The sequence below is a fragment of the Manihot esculenta genome, chromosome 17 (assembly GCF_001659605.2).
Source record: "Manihot esculenta cultivar AM560-2 chromosome 17, M.esculenta_v8, whole genome shotgun sequence".
Taxonomy (NCBI): Eukaryota; Viridiplantae; Streptophyta; class Magnoliopsida; order Malpighiales; family Euphorbiaceae; genus Manihot; species Manihot esculenta.
Window position 1 is genome coordinate 31811169 of NC_035177.2, and position 20653 is coordinate 31831821.

A 20653-nucleotide genomic window follows, 5' to 3' on the forward strand; every position below is an offset into this window, starting at 1 on the left:
AACTGGCCTTTATTGAAAAAAGAAATAAAAAAGATGAGAGATGAAGAGGTTTCTAATTTTATGGCCTTGACATTCATAGCTGCGAGTGCATCAGCATTAATTGCAATGGGCAATTCTTGTCTAAACTTCGTCCATCATGCACTCAAAGACACAAACATGTAGATCCCTCCATATAAAAATTATATAAGACCCATGCATTTATGTTTTGAGTTGAATCTAGATAGGTAACAAAACTCAATGTGTGAGCCTTGCCAAGGGCACATTTAACTTCATATAGGAAATAAAAAAGCTCAACAGATCAATCCACATTCCGTTCCTCCCACCCACTCACTGGGACGCGCTAATTCTGTCTCTTTTCATCCATCCAGCAGAACAAAAATATTTCCAGGAAAAATCAGTTCCACTTCTAAGGAAACAATCATCACCCAGGACCAAGAGTTCACATTTCAAACTAAATAGAGTTAAATCATATTAATTTTTATAATACAAATCAAAGTCGAAACATGGCAATTGTGGGATCCCATATCCATAAACAGTTCCATATTGTCTAAACAATATTCACATTGGCACCCTTAAAAATATCCAGAGAGATTCAGTCCACATATCACAATCATCTCTCACAGACCATTAATATCATTGCAACTATACTAGCAGACACCAATTTAAAATGAATCAGGCACTCCAATAATTTTGAGCACTAACCATAAACCATTTACCAGAGGTTGTATATTTCATTCTAGTAGAACAGTAAACAATCTGTTTGGACGTCAAGAAATGAGAAGACTTCTGCTCCCAATTTCACTCAGCCTGCTAAAATTTTGGCGATAAGTTTCCACCCTTAACAAAAACATACAAGTATCATTCTCCCAAGTAGTGGTTTTGGAGGATTATTTTCAGTAGTATTATCTGCTCTAAAAAAAAGCAAAGTTATGTAAACCCACATAAAAATACTAATGCATCTATAAGGCATATTTCAGCACGACCTTTTATACAAGCTATAGGCCACAGCAACAGTTGCAACTGCTCCAATCACACCAACAGTTGTAAGAACATCACTTTGCTCCAATGATGCTATCCAGCTTGACAGTTTACCTAATCCTTTCTTTCCATGAACTTTGATGTTTTCCTCCAGTTTGCTTTCTTCACTCACTTCCAAACTTCCATCTCTGCAGCATGAAAAGCCATTAGCACCCTGGCAACAGCCACCGATATTCTCTTTTTGGACCTCATTCTTGCTTTCTTCATGTTTTTTTCTTTCCTTCACATCTTGCCCATTTGGAAGCTTTTGTTTGGCCACCTTTTCCCCTTCTTCAGTAGGTGCCCCCATTTGGCCCCTGTATTTGATTATCATAAATTCATGCTCCTCAATGTATTAAATGATGCTATACAAATAAATAAAGTAATTACATCTGAATAGAAAAAGAGAAGCAGTCTATTGAATGGCATAAAACTCGAATATTAATGAAAATATTGGAAAACCAATTCACCATGTGGAAATGATAAGGACTTCCTTGTAATAGGTGTTGTCAGAATCTTATGATTCTTTATTCGAATATTATGATTTTCAATTCAATTCCACATCCTAGTGATTCAAATAAATGGGCTAAATTGCAAATGTACCTGAATTATGGCTAAATTAAAAGAATCAATAATGAATCAAGTGAATTGGTATAAATCAACCGAGTCTTCACCCTATTCAATCAATTATTTATAAGGATTGTCAAACTTTATATATTCAAAATTTAAGATCTCATTCATTTTTGTCATGAAAAATATACATAAATCCTTTCCTTAACTATTTTTTTTTCCACCACCCATTCTTTTCCCTTTCCCTCTTCTTTTTGTTTCTTTTTTCATTTTAGTTAATTTATTTAACTATAGTAATCAAGTTATGATAATTTATAATAATAATATTAAAATCTGCTATCATTTTTTGCTATTTGATTATTTCATTAAATTTAAATGAGAATTTCAACACATGTATAATGATAGCTATTGTCTACAATTTAGAATTTATAATTTATAACATAAAACTATAAAACATAGAAAATACATATTATTCTATTACAAAGAATATGTCAAATTATATAAATAATAGTTACATATTTATCAAAATATGTCATTACAAGATATTTTTTTACTTACTTTTAGAACATTTATTATTTTTAATTAATTTTTAGAATTTATATAGAATCTTACGATTCCATTCGATTCTCAATTTTTTATTCATAAAATGAAGAATTCAATTCTCGATTTGAGAACTATGACTATAACAATTTAGAAAGAAGCTACATGTGAAACCTGTTAAGTTTTATTACCTTCAATTGTTGTCCATTTTAATAGTACATCAAACAGAAAAGGAAGAACTTTTAACTCCAAAGCGACTCGGATCACTCTACTTGATTTTGGCTACATTTATAGAAAGGTCAAAGAAACTAAACCGTAAAATGCTGCTTATACTTAGTGCAGTACAAGGCCAGAAAAGGCAACTTCCACAAAATTCATATCAAGAAAAGGAACCAATTAGAGTGGATTTAAATAGAGAATCATTGGCAGAAGCACAACTACACTTCAAACAATTTTTATCAAACTTAAAAGATAAAATTCTTTAAAAAATCAACTGCAGCTGCCTTGGAAGAAAGGTGAATGACCAAAAACAGTGTAAATCTGGAGCAGGAACAACAATTAGAGTGTAAAGATATTGCCGCTGCAGAGAAATTAAAGGGACAATAACTAATGCGGTTGCCAAATGTAAAACCTAGATCATATAATGCATCAGCATCATCCAAAAACAGAATTTTCATAAAAATAGGAAAAGCATTGAAACAGAAACACATACCTCCAAATGCGCTCTATCACTACTCCTTGCCCAATGTGCTGATCCAGAATTTCGGGCACATCATCGGGTGTAACATAGCCATACCTATAAGAACAGAATATTATTAGTTTAATTTGTAATCTGTGGCATTACAAGACAAACAAAGGTCAAATCATACCAGTGGCCCATAATTTTTCCCTCCAAGTCTGGACTGTAGACAATCACGTTCCCAGCATATTTATGCCCCCCAACATGAGAACAGGCACTAACAAACACTTGATTCCTCAGTTCTCGAGATTCAATCCCTTCTTTGAGCTTTTCAATTAGAACAGGTCCACAAACACCACATCTCTTATCCCGACTACCATGTGCACACACAAAGACATATGAACCTGTAAGCTTCTCCTGCAACCCAGAAGCCCACGGCCTTCCACTCACAAGCACATCATCAACAAAACCATCTACATCTGAGTCCTTCAAACGCCTTTGATTTCAAAATGACACAATCTCAGAATAAAAAAGAAAAAAACAGTTGGAAAATAAAGTGAAAAAATCTCGTTGGTTACTTATTTTCAGCTGAACATTACAGGCATATCTGTAAACAAAGAAATATATATAAAGAAAAGCCTGAATCCTCAATCCTACTGGCGTTCAGCAATTTCAAAAGTCAGCAGTATCTCAATCTCAGTGATAAAATAATAATTTAAAAAAAAACACCTTAAACATGACTAACTATGCTCAGCATACTCTCAAAGCTTAGAACAAATAATTTCAATAGAAAAATATCAAGCTATCAAATCTTATCCGAATGTCATAGTCCAATAGTAAAACAGCAGCTGCAAAATTTAAAGAAATGAAAAACTAAACATCCTTGCATTCTTTGGAAAGTTATTATTTATTGAAAAAGGTAAAATCTTACACATAACATTTTCAAAATTTAAAGCAAAATTTGAATTGTAACAGAGGAATGAGTAAGAGTTCAAGAGCTGCCTCAGCGATTAATAGCAGTCCCATAAAGCTTATAAATTGTTCAAGGATTCAATTATTTCCCCAAAATCAGTAGAATCTCAAATTAAACTAAAATCACTGGCACCTTAGACTCAAAAGCTTAATGCTAATCATGCTGCGGCCCAGGTATCTCATCTAAAAGACATAATGGCCAGTCTTCATCAAAAAGACAAAAGAATAAAAAAAAAAAAGGGCGTAAATATATAGCCTATGACTATTTTTCTTATCTCATATTTCACCAATTCGTAGATTAAATTTTGAAGTAATACACTCCGACGTATTCCAGATTTCTTGATAAATATTGATGTGGCCAGGCATTTCCAGAAAAAGAAAAATAGCAAAATCTAAAGCTCAACGAAGAGAAAGGCTAAGTCTAGAACCCTAACCTTCCTAGTCTACTGGCATCTAAATTTAACTGTTCGGTGAAACTTGGCCAATCACAATCTCAAAAACAAATTAAAAAAAAATCTCCAGAGAAAATGAAATAATAGAACACAGAAAACTTACTTGTATTTGATCATATCAGGAAATATTAACACATCTCCCCTCTCAAAATCAGTCCCCTCGCGTTCCTCGCATATCGTTACCTTCGTCTATCGAAAGAAAAAGAGAATACAGGGTAAGGACACCAAGTGGCATCAACGTAAATAAAGGAAAGGGGAAAAAAGCAAAAGGAAATGAAACGCTAATCATGAGTACCTTAATTGTGATGTCGTTCTTACGAGCTTTGACAGCAGAAGAGAAGAGCTTGGGGAGGAGATCAGTCTCAGACTCCTCAACGCGTGGGAGCCATGCGTCAGGGCCTTTAAAGCAAACGAAGATGTGACGGTCATACGGATCCACAGTACCGGCGAGGTTGCTCTTGTGCATCTCCGTCCGAGTGAAGCCAAATTCCGCCTCCTCTTCGGCCGATATCGCCGTCAAAACATTCTCCCTATCCGCCATTGAAACAAGAGTTACAGTTCGTCCAGGTGTTGTATATAGAGCTAGGGCTCCAGGCTTCTGTGATGGAAGAGAGCGAAGCGAGAAAAATCTGCACGGAGAAGAGGACTGACCAGGAAAATGGAGAAAGAGAGAGAACAGAAAACGGGGAGTGGGCGCAATGGGCATTACGTTTTTTGGCCCCTATTTTTTATTTGGTGAAAAGAATGGGCCCTGTCTGCTTGGAAGAAGATGAAAGCGCGGGAGGAGCGTGGGAGCACGCGTAATTCACAAAAATAATAATATACTTTTTTTAATTTGAATAAAAAATTTGTTATGAAATTTATTAATAAAATTATATATTTTTCCGTTTATTTGTTAATTTAATTTTATTTAACTCTAGTTATATTTAAATTTTAGATCCAAAATGTTTATAATTTGTATTTATTTTATATATGGCAAAAAAACAGATCACATCTAAAATAAATTCAAGTAATATTTAATTGTATTAATTTTATAGTGATAAAATCGGCTAAGTTTTATTTGGTCACTCAAGGAGTAAATGTCCATTGTCATTATAAAGAAACCCTTTACAGAAAAAATACATTAATTACATTTCTATTAAAAAAAGAATTTTAAAAAATTGGTTTACATAGATAATATTGAAATAAATATCTTATTTTCTTATCGTGTAATCATTTAATACAAATATTTAAAAACTATAATGGAGAGAGACGAACAAAAAATAATATTTATATAGAACTTTTTTATTTTTTGGCAGAAAACACCATAGTATATATATTTTTTGATATTTTTTTTATTTTTGACTAATTTTTTTAATTTTATAAGTAATTATTGAATTTTATCGTCGATGTACAGATATTTATACTGACATCACAATGGCTCGATTATTATCGGCGTCGTAGCATAATAATAACTTCTGAAGATGGATCCACAATTATGATGTATTAAAATCGTCATGGGCTAACTCCAATGACTAGTGGCAATAATCAAGGAGGGCTAGTGCTTGCATGCGAGATTGGTGATTTATTACTGTGGTAGCCTGGTAAGGTTGGTATGCTGCTTTGGTTGGGTCAATATTCTGTTTGGTTTTTTGCTTTCTCAGCTGGTCGCTGTGGATATGGCTTATGCTATTGCCTCATTGGCTACTTTCCGGTGATGATCGGTGAGGCAGGCATCAGTGTAATGGAGATGTCAATGTGAGGTGTTGTCCGAGGCCGATAATGTTTCACTATTTTCCTTTGTGGTTAAGTTGGGTTTGGCTCTTGAGGATTGGGCTTGTTTATTAATTTTCGCTTCTTGTTGTGAGCTATTTTTAGCAGACCACAAACACAGATGTACCATGGTGGTTGATTTAGCTTGTTAGCATAATTGCTAGATCTTTTTATAACCTTTATTTCATATATATTTGGTAAGATTGTTATTTAATTCGTAATTAAATTCAATTTTTTAATTTAAAATGAAAATTGCATTTTTTTATTTATAAAAATTTTATTTTTAAAAAATAAAACTATATCTAAATTTATAATAATTTATTTAAATTATTTTCCTACAAAATGAATCATGCTAAATAGAATATATAAGATGTATAATTGATTCATTTGGCCATTTTTACAGATTTTTTTAATTATTTATACTTGATTTTTTATTTTAATTTTTTCTGTAGATTATATCATTCATTTTAAATTTATTGAATAATATTTTTAATTTAAATTAACTTTATTTTATTAATACTTAAAATTAGAAAATAATAAATAAATAAATTTATTTCATAAGAGTTACCATATTTATAATGTTCAATATATAATAAAAAAAAATTGAACTTGTTTATATAATTGGTCAGGTTGTGGTTTGTTTTTATAATTTAACTTTCCTCGCCTCTCTCTACACCAAACCAGTTGCAATTGAGTTTCTTCAGGGCGATCTGGCCTTTAGGCCTTTTCGCTTTATTTTGTATAGTTTTCTTTTTATTAGTTTGTTTTTGTTAGTCTCCTTTAAGAGGTTTTGAGTACTCCATTTACTGCAAATAACAGTGTTGGAGTGTTAGCTGTGAATATTCAATCCATTTGGTTTAAAAATAAATTAAATTAAATAAATTAAAAATTAAAATTTTAATATTTATAAAAATTAAATTAAATTAATTTTGATTAAAAATCAAATCGAATTGAATTAATCTGATTCGGTACGATTTGATTCAATTTAATTGGTTTTAATTTTTAATAATTTTTTTATTTTTTATACTTATTTTTAATATTTTAAAATTTAATTAAAATATTTTAATTTTAATATAATTTAATTTTTCTGTATTATTGAAAATAACATATTATTATTATTAATCGATTCGATTTAATTTTTTTGATTTTTTTTTTATTAAAACTGAATTGAACTGAAATAATTAAAATTTTTAAAATTAAAAATCGAATCGAATAGAATTAAATAAAAAATTAAATTAAAATTTTAAATTAATTTAATTCAATCAATTATTTTTTAAATCGAATATTGATCACGGCTGCGCAGATGGCTTGTATAGAACTGTTTTTCGTCCATTTCTGGTGGCTGATTGTTGGCTTGAGGATCCACTGTAGTAAGACATAGAGTCATAGAGTAATAGTGGTGCAGTCATATGGTTCGCTTTATTTTATTGACACAATTTTCTTTTAAATATTTTATAATTTTAGGACTATGAAAAATAGGAGAAAGTACAAAATCTTGATTCCTCTTTATCGAACCCTTCTAATTATGATCGACGAAAATCTTAAGAGAAAAATAGAGTTGAATAGGCAAGCAGCAGAATAAGTTTTTCAATTAATATTTTTATTTCATTATAATACTTTAATATCAATTAATTAATTTTAATTTATACTTAAAATATAAAAATATTATTTTAATAATCTTTTTAATATTTAATATGTTATTTTAATAATTTTTATTTGAAATTTTATTTTTATTATATTTTTATATTTTTAACAAAATTTAAAATTAATTTAAATAATAAAATTATCATCTAATTTTTATTCTTATTTAAAAAATTATAATCTTTTTATATTTTATATATCTTTTGTGATTTTTTTAGTTAACTATAAAAATAATTTAAATAATAAAATTATTATTTATTTTAAGAATTAAAGTTTAAAATAATAAAATTATCAGTTATTTTAAAAATTAAACACTATTATAAATAATTAAAGGTTTAAGGTGTTTATAAGTTGGTTTATCAGTTATCTTTATTGTCAATTAAGCACGCACTTAAATCACTCTGATTGGAGCGTGGGAAGAAGCGCGTGGAAGAGCAGTCCTTTTCCTTTCCTTTTTTTTTTCTTTTATCTTTTCTCATTTTGTTACGGAATGCTTAAAAGGAATAATATTAGGGTGACAAGAAGGCTGCAGTCGCAAATGTCCAAAACTCATAAATTGTATAACGTGTCAAAAGTTTAACCGTCATTTTACTATATTTGCTGAAGTGCTCTGTTCTGATTGGACTGTCTTATTGATAGCTTAGCTACCTATTAAAAAAAGTCAATCCCTCTCCCTATGGTTCTTACGTCATGGATGAGCTTAAAGTTATACTTGTAAAAGGGAAACAATAGTTTTAAAAAGCTAAAATATTTATGGAAGTCGCAATTTTTTTTTTCCAAACCATGGTAAGTTGCAATTTAATTTCTGTATATTAGGGAAATTTAAATATATTTTTATATATTTAAAATTCTCATTATTTAATTTTTATAATTAAAAAAACTATTAAATTAGCCTATATTGAGTAAATATTAATTTTTAATACAAAATTATAATTTATATACATCATCATTTGTAAATATTCGATATCATCGGTTTCTCTTGAATTAGTATGCATGTTCTTTTTTCTTAAATCAGTATGTATGTGTTTGGATGGTTTAAATTCATATTTCTTCTCAGCTCTTTTTTATTTTCTTTTAACTTGTGTTTACTCTTTAAATTTTAATAATTTATTTCAAACTCTTTTGTCATTGTCGCCGGAGATGCTCATATTGCATAGAGAAGGGAAACGGCGGAGTCTTGTTTGATGTTTCAAATAGAAAAGTTGGGCTTACAGGTTTGAATTTCTATGGTTTATTTAGTTTTCTCTTGTTTTATTCTTGAGACCTTTTTAATGGGCTTATCTTGATGGCCTTGGGCCATTATTTATAATCTTGGACTTTTTATAACCTTTCTAATGAATTTTATATTTTTGGTAGAAAAAAAAATCGATTAAAATAATTATTTTAATAGAAATAATTTTTAAAAATTTTGGTTTTCAGTTAAGTTACTTTTGATCAAAATAATCAAATTTTTATTTATTAATATATTAATTATAATTTTATTAAGAAAATATTATATATGATTATCATGTTCATAAAATTATGGACAATATCAAATTTACAAATGATTATTTTAAAAATAAGTTATATTTTATTTTTATAAATAAAAATGATTACTATATATTTTTATTTATATTTTAACTAATAATATAAATATATTTTTAAAATTCAACTGAATATTTCCGCTTTATTTAAATTTGAGTCAATAAAATTTTGCATTAACCGAATCCTCACCATTAAAAAAGTAGAGTAATTCTTAATAATACATTAATAACCTTATTATTTATAATATAGTTAATAATAAATTGAATTATTTATGAATTCATGTGCAACGGATTTTAACCTTAATTAGAGTATGTCGAGTAGTATAAAAGAAAAAATACATATTTGAAAAATAAAAAATCAATGATTGTGATTGGTGATAAGAAACCACGTATCATAGACTGCAAATGAAAAAAACATCATTTGATAAAAAAAAAAAAAAAAAAAAAAAGAAAAAGCACCCAAAAGGAGGAGTGTGCAAGAGCATGGTGGCTGGCACAAATTCATTCCTCATCGTAATTTTATGCTATTTAATTTGACAGTGATAGAAGAAGATTAGTAGTTGAATAGTAGGGCTCTGACACTTAATTAGACATATACATGACCACGGTTGTGTTCGAACCGTGAATTGAATTGATTAATTAATTTTATTTTTTAATTGGATTAAAATTTTAAACTAACGAAATTAATTACAATTTTTTTCAATGTGAATTAAAATTAAAACAGAACAATTCAAACCGGCAATTTGATTCAGTTTCGATTTAATTTTTTATTTTTAAAATATTTATTTTATAAAACTGTAGCATTTTAAATTAATGTATAAGTAAATTAAATTATTAAATAATTATATTTTATTTTATTTTTTATATCATATAAATAAATATATTTTATACAATTTATTTATTTAATAAAATATATATTCAATAATCTTTAAGATTTATATTTTTTTATATTTTATTTAAATTTTTTATTTTTAAATTTTTTTAAATAAATATAAAATTGACCCTTTTTATTGAAATCATGAAAAACCCAAAAACATGAAAAACCCAAAACCAAAATTATAACTGCTTTAAAATCATACAAAATCATATCGAAATCATTTCAAACAGATCAATTTATATTCAATTTAAAAATAAATCAAACCGCTGATTTAAAACTGAAACCGGCCCATGGGCACGAAAATTAGACAAAGTAACATGTCAATTAAAAAAAAGTGCTAATACCAATTTCATTAATCTGTATTTCAGTTCTACTTGAACAATCAGAATGAGGGTACATTTCCACCATTTTTAATTCATGGGTGCTATTTAAATTTCCTTTTTTTTTTCATTCTTTTTTTTTTAAATAAAAATAAAAAAAGACGACCTAGATTTCCTAGTCTCGAAAGAGAGAGAGAGAGAGGTGGAAAAATCCCAGGCACCACCCCGAAAAACTTAAAAACCTGAAAGCACAAGCTGCTGAATCGGCAACTAAAACATTACAGTTGCCAGTGCCACAACTTCACTTGGCTGTTGCACTTCATAATTCCAAAAATCTTTTCATTGTCCTTTTTCTTTTCCTTTTATCTCCCATAAGGGTGGTATCTGCCAATACCTGCGCCACCATATCCTCCTCTACTTCCATAGAAAGAACCTCCACTGCTACCTCCGTACCCACCTCCAAGGCCAGCGTCATAGCTACCTCCATACCCACCACCAGATCCACCTCCACCACCACCACTGCCACTGCCACTGCCATATCCACCATAACCCTCACCAGGGCCACCATAACCACCTCCTAAATTATAACCCCTGCTAAAGCCGCCTCCATAACGACCAGAATATCCATAGGAGGGCTCCCCTCTATAGGCTCCAATACCACCACCACCTTCGTATGCTCCATATCCACCAAATTCACCCCCATTATATCCACCATAAGTACTAGCTCTATCTCCATAGGCTCCAGCAGACCTATAAGCACCACCACCACTACCATAGCCACTGCCTCCATATCCATCATATACATCACCAAATCCACTACCAAATGCAGGTCTTGAATCATTATAACGCTTAGAAGGTGGTGGTGGAAGGTTGGGTTTCTTTGGCTCTGCCTTCTTGATCTCCACCTACAAAAAGAAAAAACAAGTGTCGGCAAACATAATATATAATGCATAAACATCATGTTTTCTATTTAAAAAAAAATTTACTTAAACAATGAAATAAATTGACCTAGCTATCTGCACAAGGGCCTACTACATCCTACTTCACAAATCACAGCCAGCTGGACAATTAAGGATAAGAAAACTGACGCAACTGGCTTTCAATAATATTACAGCTCATAAATGAAAACCAACCTTTGGAAAAAGGGAACACTAGCGCACACAAGTATTTTTGCATGCCTATTAGGCTTTCCTGCATCGTATTGAAGTCACTCACATGCACCATGGCTCATCCTTTAAAGCTTTAAAACCAAGATTCAAGTTTTCTGACTATCAATCATACTGCTAATTTTATTCATTGGCATCTTTAAAATTCCATCAACTATTGCTGCTGATAAACTAAAATATAACTTTTTGATTTTCAAGGAAAAAATATAGGACCATCATAAGACCAGCATAAAATTTATGCTAAGTATTAACAAGGCAAATTACAATCATAATCATTGAACTTTGCATTTAGTCCCTATTTTTGGCACAAATTTGTAATTTGTATCTGTCCATTCCTTAAACCTTAATTCAGGTCAACTGAATTGAAGTAACCACAAATGCATCCAAAGATTCACTTGAAAGTTGAGTATTTGCCAAATTTGATAGAAAAAGGAGATAAAATTTATGCGAAAAGAAGTCAAGAAATTGGTCTTTGCAGGTTCCCAGATGTCGGCCAGGACATTAAAGAGCAGCAGGAGAGACATATCCATATCAGTTTTCCAGTGATATCGGCTCAATTGAGACTAAATTGAAGGTTTACATATAAGGGAGACTGAATTGAATGTTGATGATGACGTGTTAAATTTGGGTCAGGCCTAACTCACCCCAAAAGCTAGCTCAAGGGGGAGGAGTGCCTATAGCCCATATAAGGGGCACATTAACCGATGTGGGACCAAATTAAAACTGGTGCAGAGTTCAACGAGGACGAGTATAATTAACCTAGTGTTGAGTGTTGACAGTTAGGACTCTTAATTTTTTAAGTATGTAAACATCAAACACATCTAGCCAATTGTGAATGAAAATTTACTAGCATAAAACTCATCATGAGTAGATGTAGATTACACTATGAACATTTTCTATAGGGTTAACTATCAACACTATAGAATAATAAAGCTGCATAAAACAAACTAATCTCAGTAATCAAACATATGATACATCATATAAAATGATATGATGAATGAAAAAGTCATAAAATTTTACATGAGTTCACTGCAGAGAGTTGTAGCCTGCAAGTAGACTATTTTGGGTTCTCCGGAAACTGCTTTAGGTTCTTTGGAAACAACTTGGATTTTCCAAGAATGTATCCTTGTGCAACAACTACAATGGATTGAGTTGAGGTCTTTGAAAGTTATTTAAATCATTCCAGTCAGATTTTCAGAACAATAGAAAAGGAGTTTCAACACAAATTATTTTCTGGACCAGTGAAAACCTGCTTTTCTCTTGTAATTATAAGAAGGGAAGCTGTAAATACATAAATATTATCTTAAAAACCTAGGTTAAGAAGGGTACTTGTAGAGACACAGATATTGTCTTTAAGAATTTGGAGAATGAAGAAAACATTGTTGTTGCCATTAGCTGGTTGTATGCTCACCTGAGTTCCAGCTAACTCAAGCTTATTCCCTTTGGCCAAAAGATCATCCACTGCCTGCTCTGAGTCAAATGTAATAAAACCAAACCCACGAGAGCGGTTTGTAGAGTGGTCCCGCATGATCTGGTGTTCAATGACCTCACCATATTGTGCAAAAAATTCCTTCAACTCGTCTGTTGATGGATCCACACCCATTTATCAAATAACCAGCACTTTAATGGATGGCCAGATAAAAACAGCTGCTTAGAGAATTAGTAGTTAAATACCTTCATTCACAGCTGCAGGAATTCCACCAACAAAGATCTTTTTAGTCTTGAAATCCTTAGATCCAATAGCTCCCTTTGGTATAGTTCGCTTGATTTCCACCTACAGAATCCAAAGACCAAACCAAAAATCAATAATCCACACCAAGAAAAGAAGAAAAAGAAATAGTCAGTTTTGAGAAAAAGTAAAATCACAGGTTTAATCCAGCACTGAATCAAACTTCATCCTACTTGTTTCCCATTAATAATATGTGTGTCCTGAATAACTTGATCAACAACTGAAGGATCTGCATAGGTAATGAACCCAAAACCACGAGGTTGGCCAGTCTTCCGATCCTTCATTATAACAGAATCAGTAATTTCACCATATTTACCAAAATGCTTGACAAATAGTGCTGCACAAAGAAACAAAGGAAGAAAAGAAGGTCGATACCACAAATAGTTCTGAAATGAAAATGGTGCAAATTAGTGACTCAGCACAAGACAAACTAACCAGATGTAGTCTCCCTCGCTAAACCTCCAATGAAAATTTTTCTGCAGTAAAAATTAAGGCAACCAATCAAATTCACAGTTGAAGTTTCTCAAAACTCATAAAAGAACCCATTATACTAGAAGGAAAAGAATAACTAAAGCTAATGGGAGAAATGGGACATTACTATTATGTGTATATATCTATTAGGGAGTCATAAAAAGCGAGCAGCAATGGAGAAAATCATTACTGAGATTAAAATTTACCAACAAAACAAAAAATCAAATTCCCCCCCGCATTCCAGGAAAGGCTACCAGGAAATATATGGTAAAGAAAAAAAAAATCATCACTTCCCTCCTTTAATGCCTCATTTCCCATTAACACAGAATGTATAATACAAAGTACACGAATTACAACACCTATGCATTAATATATATTTTTTGCGTTTCCTTGGGCAAGAAACATAAGCAAGAAAGAACTTACCCAGGACTAGCTCCATCCCCAGTGTGAGATTGAGACTTAATCTCATCAGCTTTGTGTGCATCTTGGTCTTGCGGGTCCATGGCTTGAAGATTCAAAGGATGATTACTGGAATTGTAAAGCAGATAACTTGGACGAAGAAGAAGAAGAAGAAGAAGAAGAAGAAGAAGAAGACGAAAAAGAAGAAAGCCCTAGAAGACATTCGCAATTTAAAAAAGGCTAAACCCTTCAGTGGCAGTCAGTTTTATGCAGTTGTGATTGGTAATTAGGGATGGGTGTCCATGGGGACCACCGGTGACCACCATGAAAATGATAATTAATTTTAATAATTTTTTTTTAAATTTATTTTCAAAAAAATATTTTTTTTAAAATTAACCATTAAATCTCCATATTATATATAAAAAAAGTAACCTTGAAAAATGCATTTATTTATAACCTATAAGCACTATTAGCTGACATTATTATTTTAATACTTATAAACATTAATTTATAAGTTGCTAACATTTTTTTACCTATAAAATCAGTTATAAACTCTAAAAATTAACTCATATATTTATAACTTTTTTAATTTGTAAGTTTAGTTTTATAAAAAACAAACTTTTTCTGATAATTGGCTTTGAAATTCTTGATAGTGTATTTTTACCTATTCACATTATTTTCTTTTGCATTCTGTTTTTAATTCAGAAAATGAGTGTAACATCTCTTATTTTGTCAAGGTGTAAACAGAGTAAAAATTATCACAAATTATATTTTTTAAAATATTTCAAAACTAAACCATTCATTTATGTGTAATTACTAAATTATTAGATAGTTTATATAAATTTTATAAAGTGAGTAAAATAAATGTAAGACTTTAAACTAAAATTTTGGCAGAATTTTCTCTATTTTATCAGCATTTAAATCTGTAATATATATGAAAAACATACTTATAATTATCAACGGTCATTTGATATCTTATTATTCTTTAATTTGACACACATTTCATAGCAATATCATTCCTTATTTTTCCATGAAGTTTATCACATGCAAACGTTTAGCTGTTTTTATTTATTCATACATGATTACATTATTTTAAATTATATAACTTTAATAATCCACTCTATTTAATATGTACATACCAAAATATAACTGTACAATGACTCAGATACTCAAAACAATCAGGTATGATAATGGTCTTTATGTCCAATGATGATCTCTAATGACCTTTGTTGTGTCTATTTTATCTACAATCTGCGTGAGGTAAAAACCAACACGCTGAGCTAATGCTCTGGGTGATTATAAACAAATAATAAAATAAATCAAGTATATTCATGTATATAGATAATTAAGTAAATAATAACAAACATGTAATTTATAGTTAACTAAAATGTTGATCTTTATGTCCAATGTTGATCTCTGACAACTTCTGGTGTGTCTACTTTATCTACTATAACCTGTGTGAGGTAAAAATCAACACGCTGAACTAATGCTCAATGGGTGATTGTAAACAAATAATAAAATAAAGTATGTATATTCATGTATATAGATAATTAAGTAAACAATTACAAGCATGTAATTTATAGTTAACATGATACAAAACATATTTGTCAAACTTTTTTGTATAAGATATGAGTATCATTGTATCCTTGTGAACGACAATAATTTCCTTCAGATTTAATAAAAACATCTCATTTTGTCACTATTGTACATTTTGTATTTATAGTAAATCACCATAACTTAGTGCATGCAATAGATGTAAACATGTTAACATTCACCGATAATTTCAAAAAATGAGTATTAATTTTAATTAGATTTTCAACCCTTATAAACAAATAGCAGGATCAACTAGATAGATAAAGAGTTATAAAGATAAGCTCAAATGCCAAAACTGTGATAGCAAGCTCAAAGTTTTTTGAGAATACTTAAAAGTTAGACACTAGTGCGAAAAACTTTCCCTTTTGAAATTTTATTTTCACAATTTTTCTCATTAAAGTTTTTTGTTCTTTTAACAAGGGGTTGAGAGTATTAAACTCTGAGGTTGGTTTAACTAAATGGTATTAACAACTAGACTAAACTTGAGTATTTATCATTAAAGTTTATATTTTTTTTACCAAAGGGGATAAGAGCATCAAACTTAAATTTATATTAACTAAATTATACTAACTAAATTACATTTAAGTATTTATTATTAAAGTTGAGATAAAATGTCATGGATTCCTTCTCCGAAACTGAGCCCTAAATGTGAAGCGGTGTCAATCCGAATTAATCGAGTCAGTGGAGTTTAGATATCAAATAATATATACCAAAAAGTTGACTTATTTAAAATCTAATATTTTCTTACTTTTTCCTAACGATACTCTTAAACGTGTAAAAATTAAACTCAAAGGGCAAAACTAAATATGATAATGTTTTTGAAATGGGATTTTGCCGTTACAACGAAGGAACTTTATTGTATTAAAGAGCTAGGTTTTTTTAATGGAAATAATTAGTCCATCAATAAAATTAACAAAATTTTTTATTTTAAACGGGCAAAGAGAGTAATTTGACAAGTAAAATATAAAAATAACTAGATTTCTTAAATTAACAACTTTAACCTCTATTTTTACAACACATTCATTAACCCATATCTTTTAAAACTGTTAATTATTTAATTTCGTCTATATTTTTATAGAAACAGAAAAAATTATAATTTTATCAGAGTTAATGGAAAAAAATATCTATATTTCTTATTTTGTTACAATTACATTTTATATTTTTTAGATTATATTCTAACTTTTTAAAGTTATTTTAATTGTATCATAATATTATTTGTGCTGTCAAAAACTAACGAAATTGTCACATTCGCCACGTCAGCATGCTATGTCAGTAAATTTCAGAATAAAATTAATAAAAATTTAAAAATTTAGGGTAAAATTACAATAAAACTAAAAGTATATGATTTTTTTGACAATTATCTATCTTATTAATAATTTTTTTAGGAGATGGAGAACTGGAGATTGAATCTAAAATTTTATATGAATTGCATATGTTTTTAGTCACTTAATCAAGTCAGATTAGATAATCAAGTACTTAATCCATATATTATTTTTTTTTTAATTCACTCTAAACATTAGTATAATTTAAAAAAAAAATTGTGGATAATCATTATATTTGAGAGTTAAAACAATAACTAAAAAAAATTTAAAAATTATTTTAATATTTTTAAGTTGAATCATATTAAATATTATTTTAAATTATTTTTTAATACTTCATAATTAATATATTCAATAAAATTATTTCCTTAACCATAATTTTAGTATTAAATTATTTTTTAATACTTCATAACTAATATATTCAATAAGATTATTTTCTTAACCATAATTTTAGAAATAATACTAAATAATAAGTATATTAGATGGATTAAAAAAAATCGGTTGAAAATAATTTTAATTAAAATAAAATTTTATTGATAAAAATAAAAAAATTAAATAATAATATAAATAATAATTTTTAAACATATTTAATAGTGAAAAAAAAGTAACTTATAAATTTATAAATCTCTAACTAGGTAGATTCGTTTAATCAGACATTAAAACAATAAAATTTAATTAATAAAAAATAAAAATATAAGATAAAATTGCAACACAAGAAAAATATAAGATTTTTTTATGATTAATTTAAATTTTATTGATATGGTAATATAACATTATCATGGTGAATAATATGGCAATTCCATTAGTTTAATGGTACAAAAAACTGTTGAATGCATTTAAGATTTTTTTTTTTTTTTGAAAAGTGCATTTGAGGTAATTTTAAAAGGTTAAAATTTAATTGACAATAAAAAAATATAAAATATAATTATAACAAAATTAAAAGTAGAATTTTTTTAACAATCAACTCATTTCCAAACATTAACTAAATAATTTTACATAATTTTAGCCGTTTAAGTAAATGGAAGAACTAAATAATTAATTAATTTTTTTTTATAAAAAAAATCAAGTAAATAATCTCACCTAATTATAAGAACTAAATAGTTATTCCCTTAAAAGAAAACAAAAAGGCATGTACAAGTTTATTATCTCAGCACACATTTCCAAACATTAACTAAATATGTACTCAGGCCGAGTTAGAATTGTTTTTCAAACTAATCTAAACGGGCACAAGCTTGCTTTTCTCATTCGTAGCTGCAATAACAAAATCACAATAGACATTAACATCTTCAATACAATGTTTGTATTACTCTAAACCCGATTAAGGATTAATCTCGAAAAAAATTCACAATCCACGTGTAACATAATCCTAAGATAGAAAATGTGTCTGCACAACAAAGTATAAATGTCCAGATTGCAACAAAATTTTTATCAACACAATGTTATCTAGATCATCACCCTCTAGCAAATCATGCTCAATAATATATTTGCAGGAAGAGAGATGGAAGGTCTAACATGTTCGTTGCGGATTAAACCTCCTCCTAGCTTCCTGCTTGTAATATGGAGTTTCATCTATTGTCCTCCTCACATAGTCTACAAAAGGCTGAGGTGTTCGAGGTGACTGTTCGTTCAAAATAGGGCTGCTACGCTCGGGTGTACGAGGTGCTGCAAAACTCGGAGTAGCAGGGGATGGATATGGCTGAGTTCTGTTGGACATCCTAATGAAATTTTTTAAAATGAATATCGTTCCTAATGCCGTTACTAAAGATCCAGCAATCATTAGAAATATGGTGCTATTAAAGATGGTTTTTGATGCAGCTCCAGCATCAGGTTCATAATTAACATCTATTTCAACTCGCTGACCTGTCATGGAACAAGATGACATATGTTAAGAAATTTTTGTTCCCTCTTTTTTTTTTTTTTTTAAAAAAAAAAAACCATTGTTTCAACAGAGTAAAATAGACTCACTATTGGCTTGAAGTGAAATGATAATTTTATCCTTCAATTGCTTGGCTGTTAGCACTTTGATCTGGAAATATAAAAAAGAATGTTAGTTTTGAAAATTAACATGAGATGAGGAGTTAACTTTTACACCTAATATTTGGGATAAGTTCATTCTGGAAAACATTCCAGATGAGTTGGTCATCGGGATTTTGAGGAGAACATTGAAATTCTACACTTAAACGCTTGCAATGGATTGATTTTTCCTCCATTCATAAGAAAAAAGGGGCAATCTATATCATTTTTTTCTTAACCGCTAATAGCCAACATTCCAGAAATTACTTGAAATGAATTAGATAACTCACCTCATACTCTGCACGCCCACCAATAACAAAATCTTCTTTATGGATAGGGCTAATATTTATCAAATCCCGGTTATGCCATTGGATATCAACATCTACAATAGGAAAATATCAATGCTGTTAACATTTACGATTGATTTTATTGCAGCAGATATGCATTCCAATTATCTTGTTATCATCATAAAAGTCTAAACTAAATGCCTTTTAAGTTATAAAATAAGTGTTGCTGAATAATTTTGGAGAATTTTAAAGTATTCTTGTATTTCACTCTTAACCTTTACAAACGAGTGATTTACATGACTATTAATATACAAAAAATTACAACTAAATAGAAAACAAATAATCAGATAATTTCAGAGATAATTAAAGATTCTAATTTATACCTAAAATTGTAATCAAATCAAATCTATCATTAGAAATCAGCAAATAAGTCAACACTCCTCTTAAGTTGGTGCATAAATGTCGCACATGCCCAACTTGCAAATCAAATTTCGATAAGTTTCATTGTTGATCCCTTTAATAAACACATCTACAAGTTGTCCGGTAGAAGTCACATAAACTAAGCTCAAGACACCGTCTTTTAATTATTTTTTTTTAATGAAATGTCGATCAATCACAATGTACTCGTTCGGTCATGTTGAACTAGATTTTGTACTATATCGATGGTAGCTTCGTTGTTACAATACAAAGTTATTCTATCTCTCTCAAACAACCTTAACTCCTCAAATAACTTTTGTAATCATAAAAGTTCACACACACTTTAGGCTATTGACCGAGCAACAACACTTTATTTTTTGCTCCTCCACGTGATCAGGTTCCCTCCCACAATTGTTTCCCTCCCACAACTGTACAGTAGTCAAAAGTGAATCTCCTGTAATCGAGAGATTCTGTCCAATTAGTATCTGTAAAAACTTCAACTCAAAGATGACCATGTTTTAAGTAAAGAAGCACTTTCCCTGACGCAAACTGCAGATATCTCAAGATGCAAATGACAGCCTGTATATGAGTCTCGCAAGGGTTATGCATGAATTGGCTGACTAAGCTAACAAGATAGGCTATATCCGGTTGAATGCGTAAGAGATAAATTAACCTCCCTACCAATCTCTGGTATCTTCAATATCCACGGACTCACTAGTTCTTGCTTGCATCTTATGATCACTTTCAATGGGAGATTCTGCTGATTTATACTTCAACATATCAATTTCTTTTAAAAGATCCAGAATATACTTTCTTTGGGAGATAAAGATCCCTTTTCTGATCTCGCCACCTCAATACCTAGAAAATATTGAAGTTCTTCTAGATTTTTGATTTCAAATTCTTGAGCCAACAACCT

General features: G+C 29.6%; 2 protein-coding genes across 3 annotated transcripts in view; both read right to left on the minus strand.

The window, feature by feature from the left end:
• Positions 1 to 698: 698 nt before the first annotated feature.
• On the minus strand, positions 699 to 4954 carry LOC110605458. The gene is made up of 5 exons (XM_021744051.2): positions 4526 to 4954; positions 4334 to 4419; positions 2997 to 3302; positions 2840 to 2923; positions 699 to 1334 (listed from the first exon to the last, which is right to left on the minus strand). The coding sequence occupies exons 1-5, from the start codon at positions 4934 to 4936 to the stop codon at positions 974 to 976; spliced, it is 1248 nt and encodes a 415-aa protein (XP_021599743.1). The 5' UTR covers positions 4937 to 4954; the 3' UTR covers positions 699 to 973.
• A 5393-nt stretch (positions 4955 to 10347) lies between these two features.
• LOC110605204 (nuclear pore complex protein GP210) overlaps positions 10348 to 20653 on the minus strand; it is a 44207-nt gene continuing 33901 nt past the window's right edge. Inside the window, exons 34-41 of one of the 2 annotated variants that reach the window (XM_021743599.2) lie at positions 19324 to 19415; positions 18986 to 19046; positions 18553 to 18880; positions 13674 to 13714; positions 13412 to 13575; positions 13184 to 13283; positions 12921 to 13090; positions 10348 to 11248 (exon numbers count right to left, since the gene is read on the minus strand). In XM_021743599.2, the coding sequence (XP_021599291.1) occupies positions 10706 to 11248; positions 12921 to 13090; positions 13184 to 13283; positions 13412 to 13575; positions 13674 to 13714; positions 18553 to 18880; positions 18986 to 19046; positions 19324 to 19415 (1499 nt within the window). In that variant the 3' untranslated portion in view covers positions 10348 to 10705. Of the gene's footprint in view, positions 11249 to 12920; positions 13091 to 13183; positions 13284 to 13411; positions 13576 to 13673; positions 13715 to 18297; positions 18881 to 18985; positions 19047 to 19323; positions 19416 to 20653 lie in introns of those variants that run through there. The other variant, XM_043952522.1, reaches the window with a different exon arrangement.

Bases quoted from the DNA above. Each gene is read 5' to 3' on its own strand.
- LOC110605458 (XM_021744051.2), bottom strand. From the start codon at position 4,936: ATGCCCATTGCGCCCACTCCCCGTTTTCTGTTCTCTCTCTTTCTCCAT. The intron at 2,924-2,996 runs GTATGATTTGAC...CTGTTCTTATAG, and splicing joins GGAAAAATTATGGGCCACTG to GTATGGCTATGTTACACCCG. The intron at 1,335-2,839 runs GTATGTGTTTCT...AATCAAATACAG, and splicing joins GTGATAGAGCGCATTTGGAG to GGGCCAAATGGGGGCACCTA.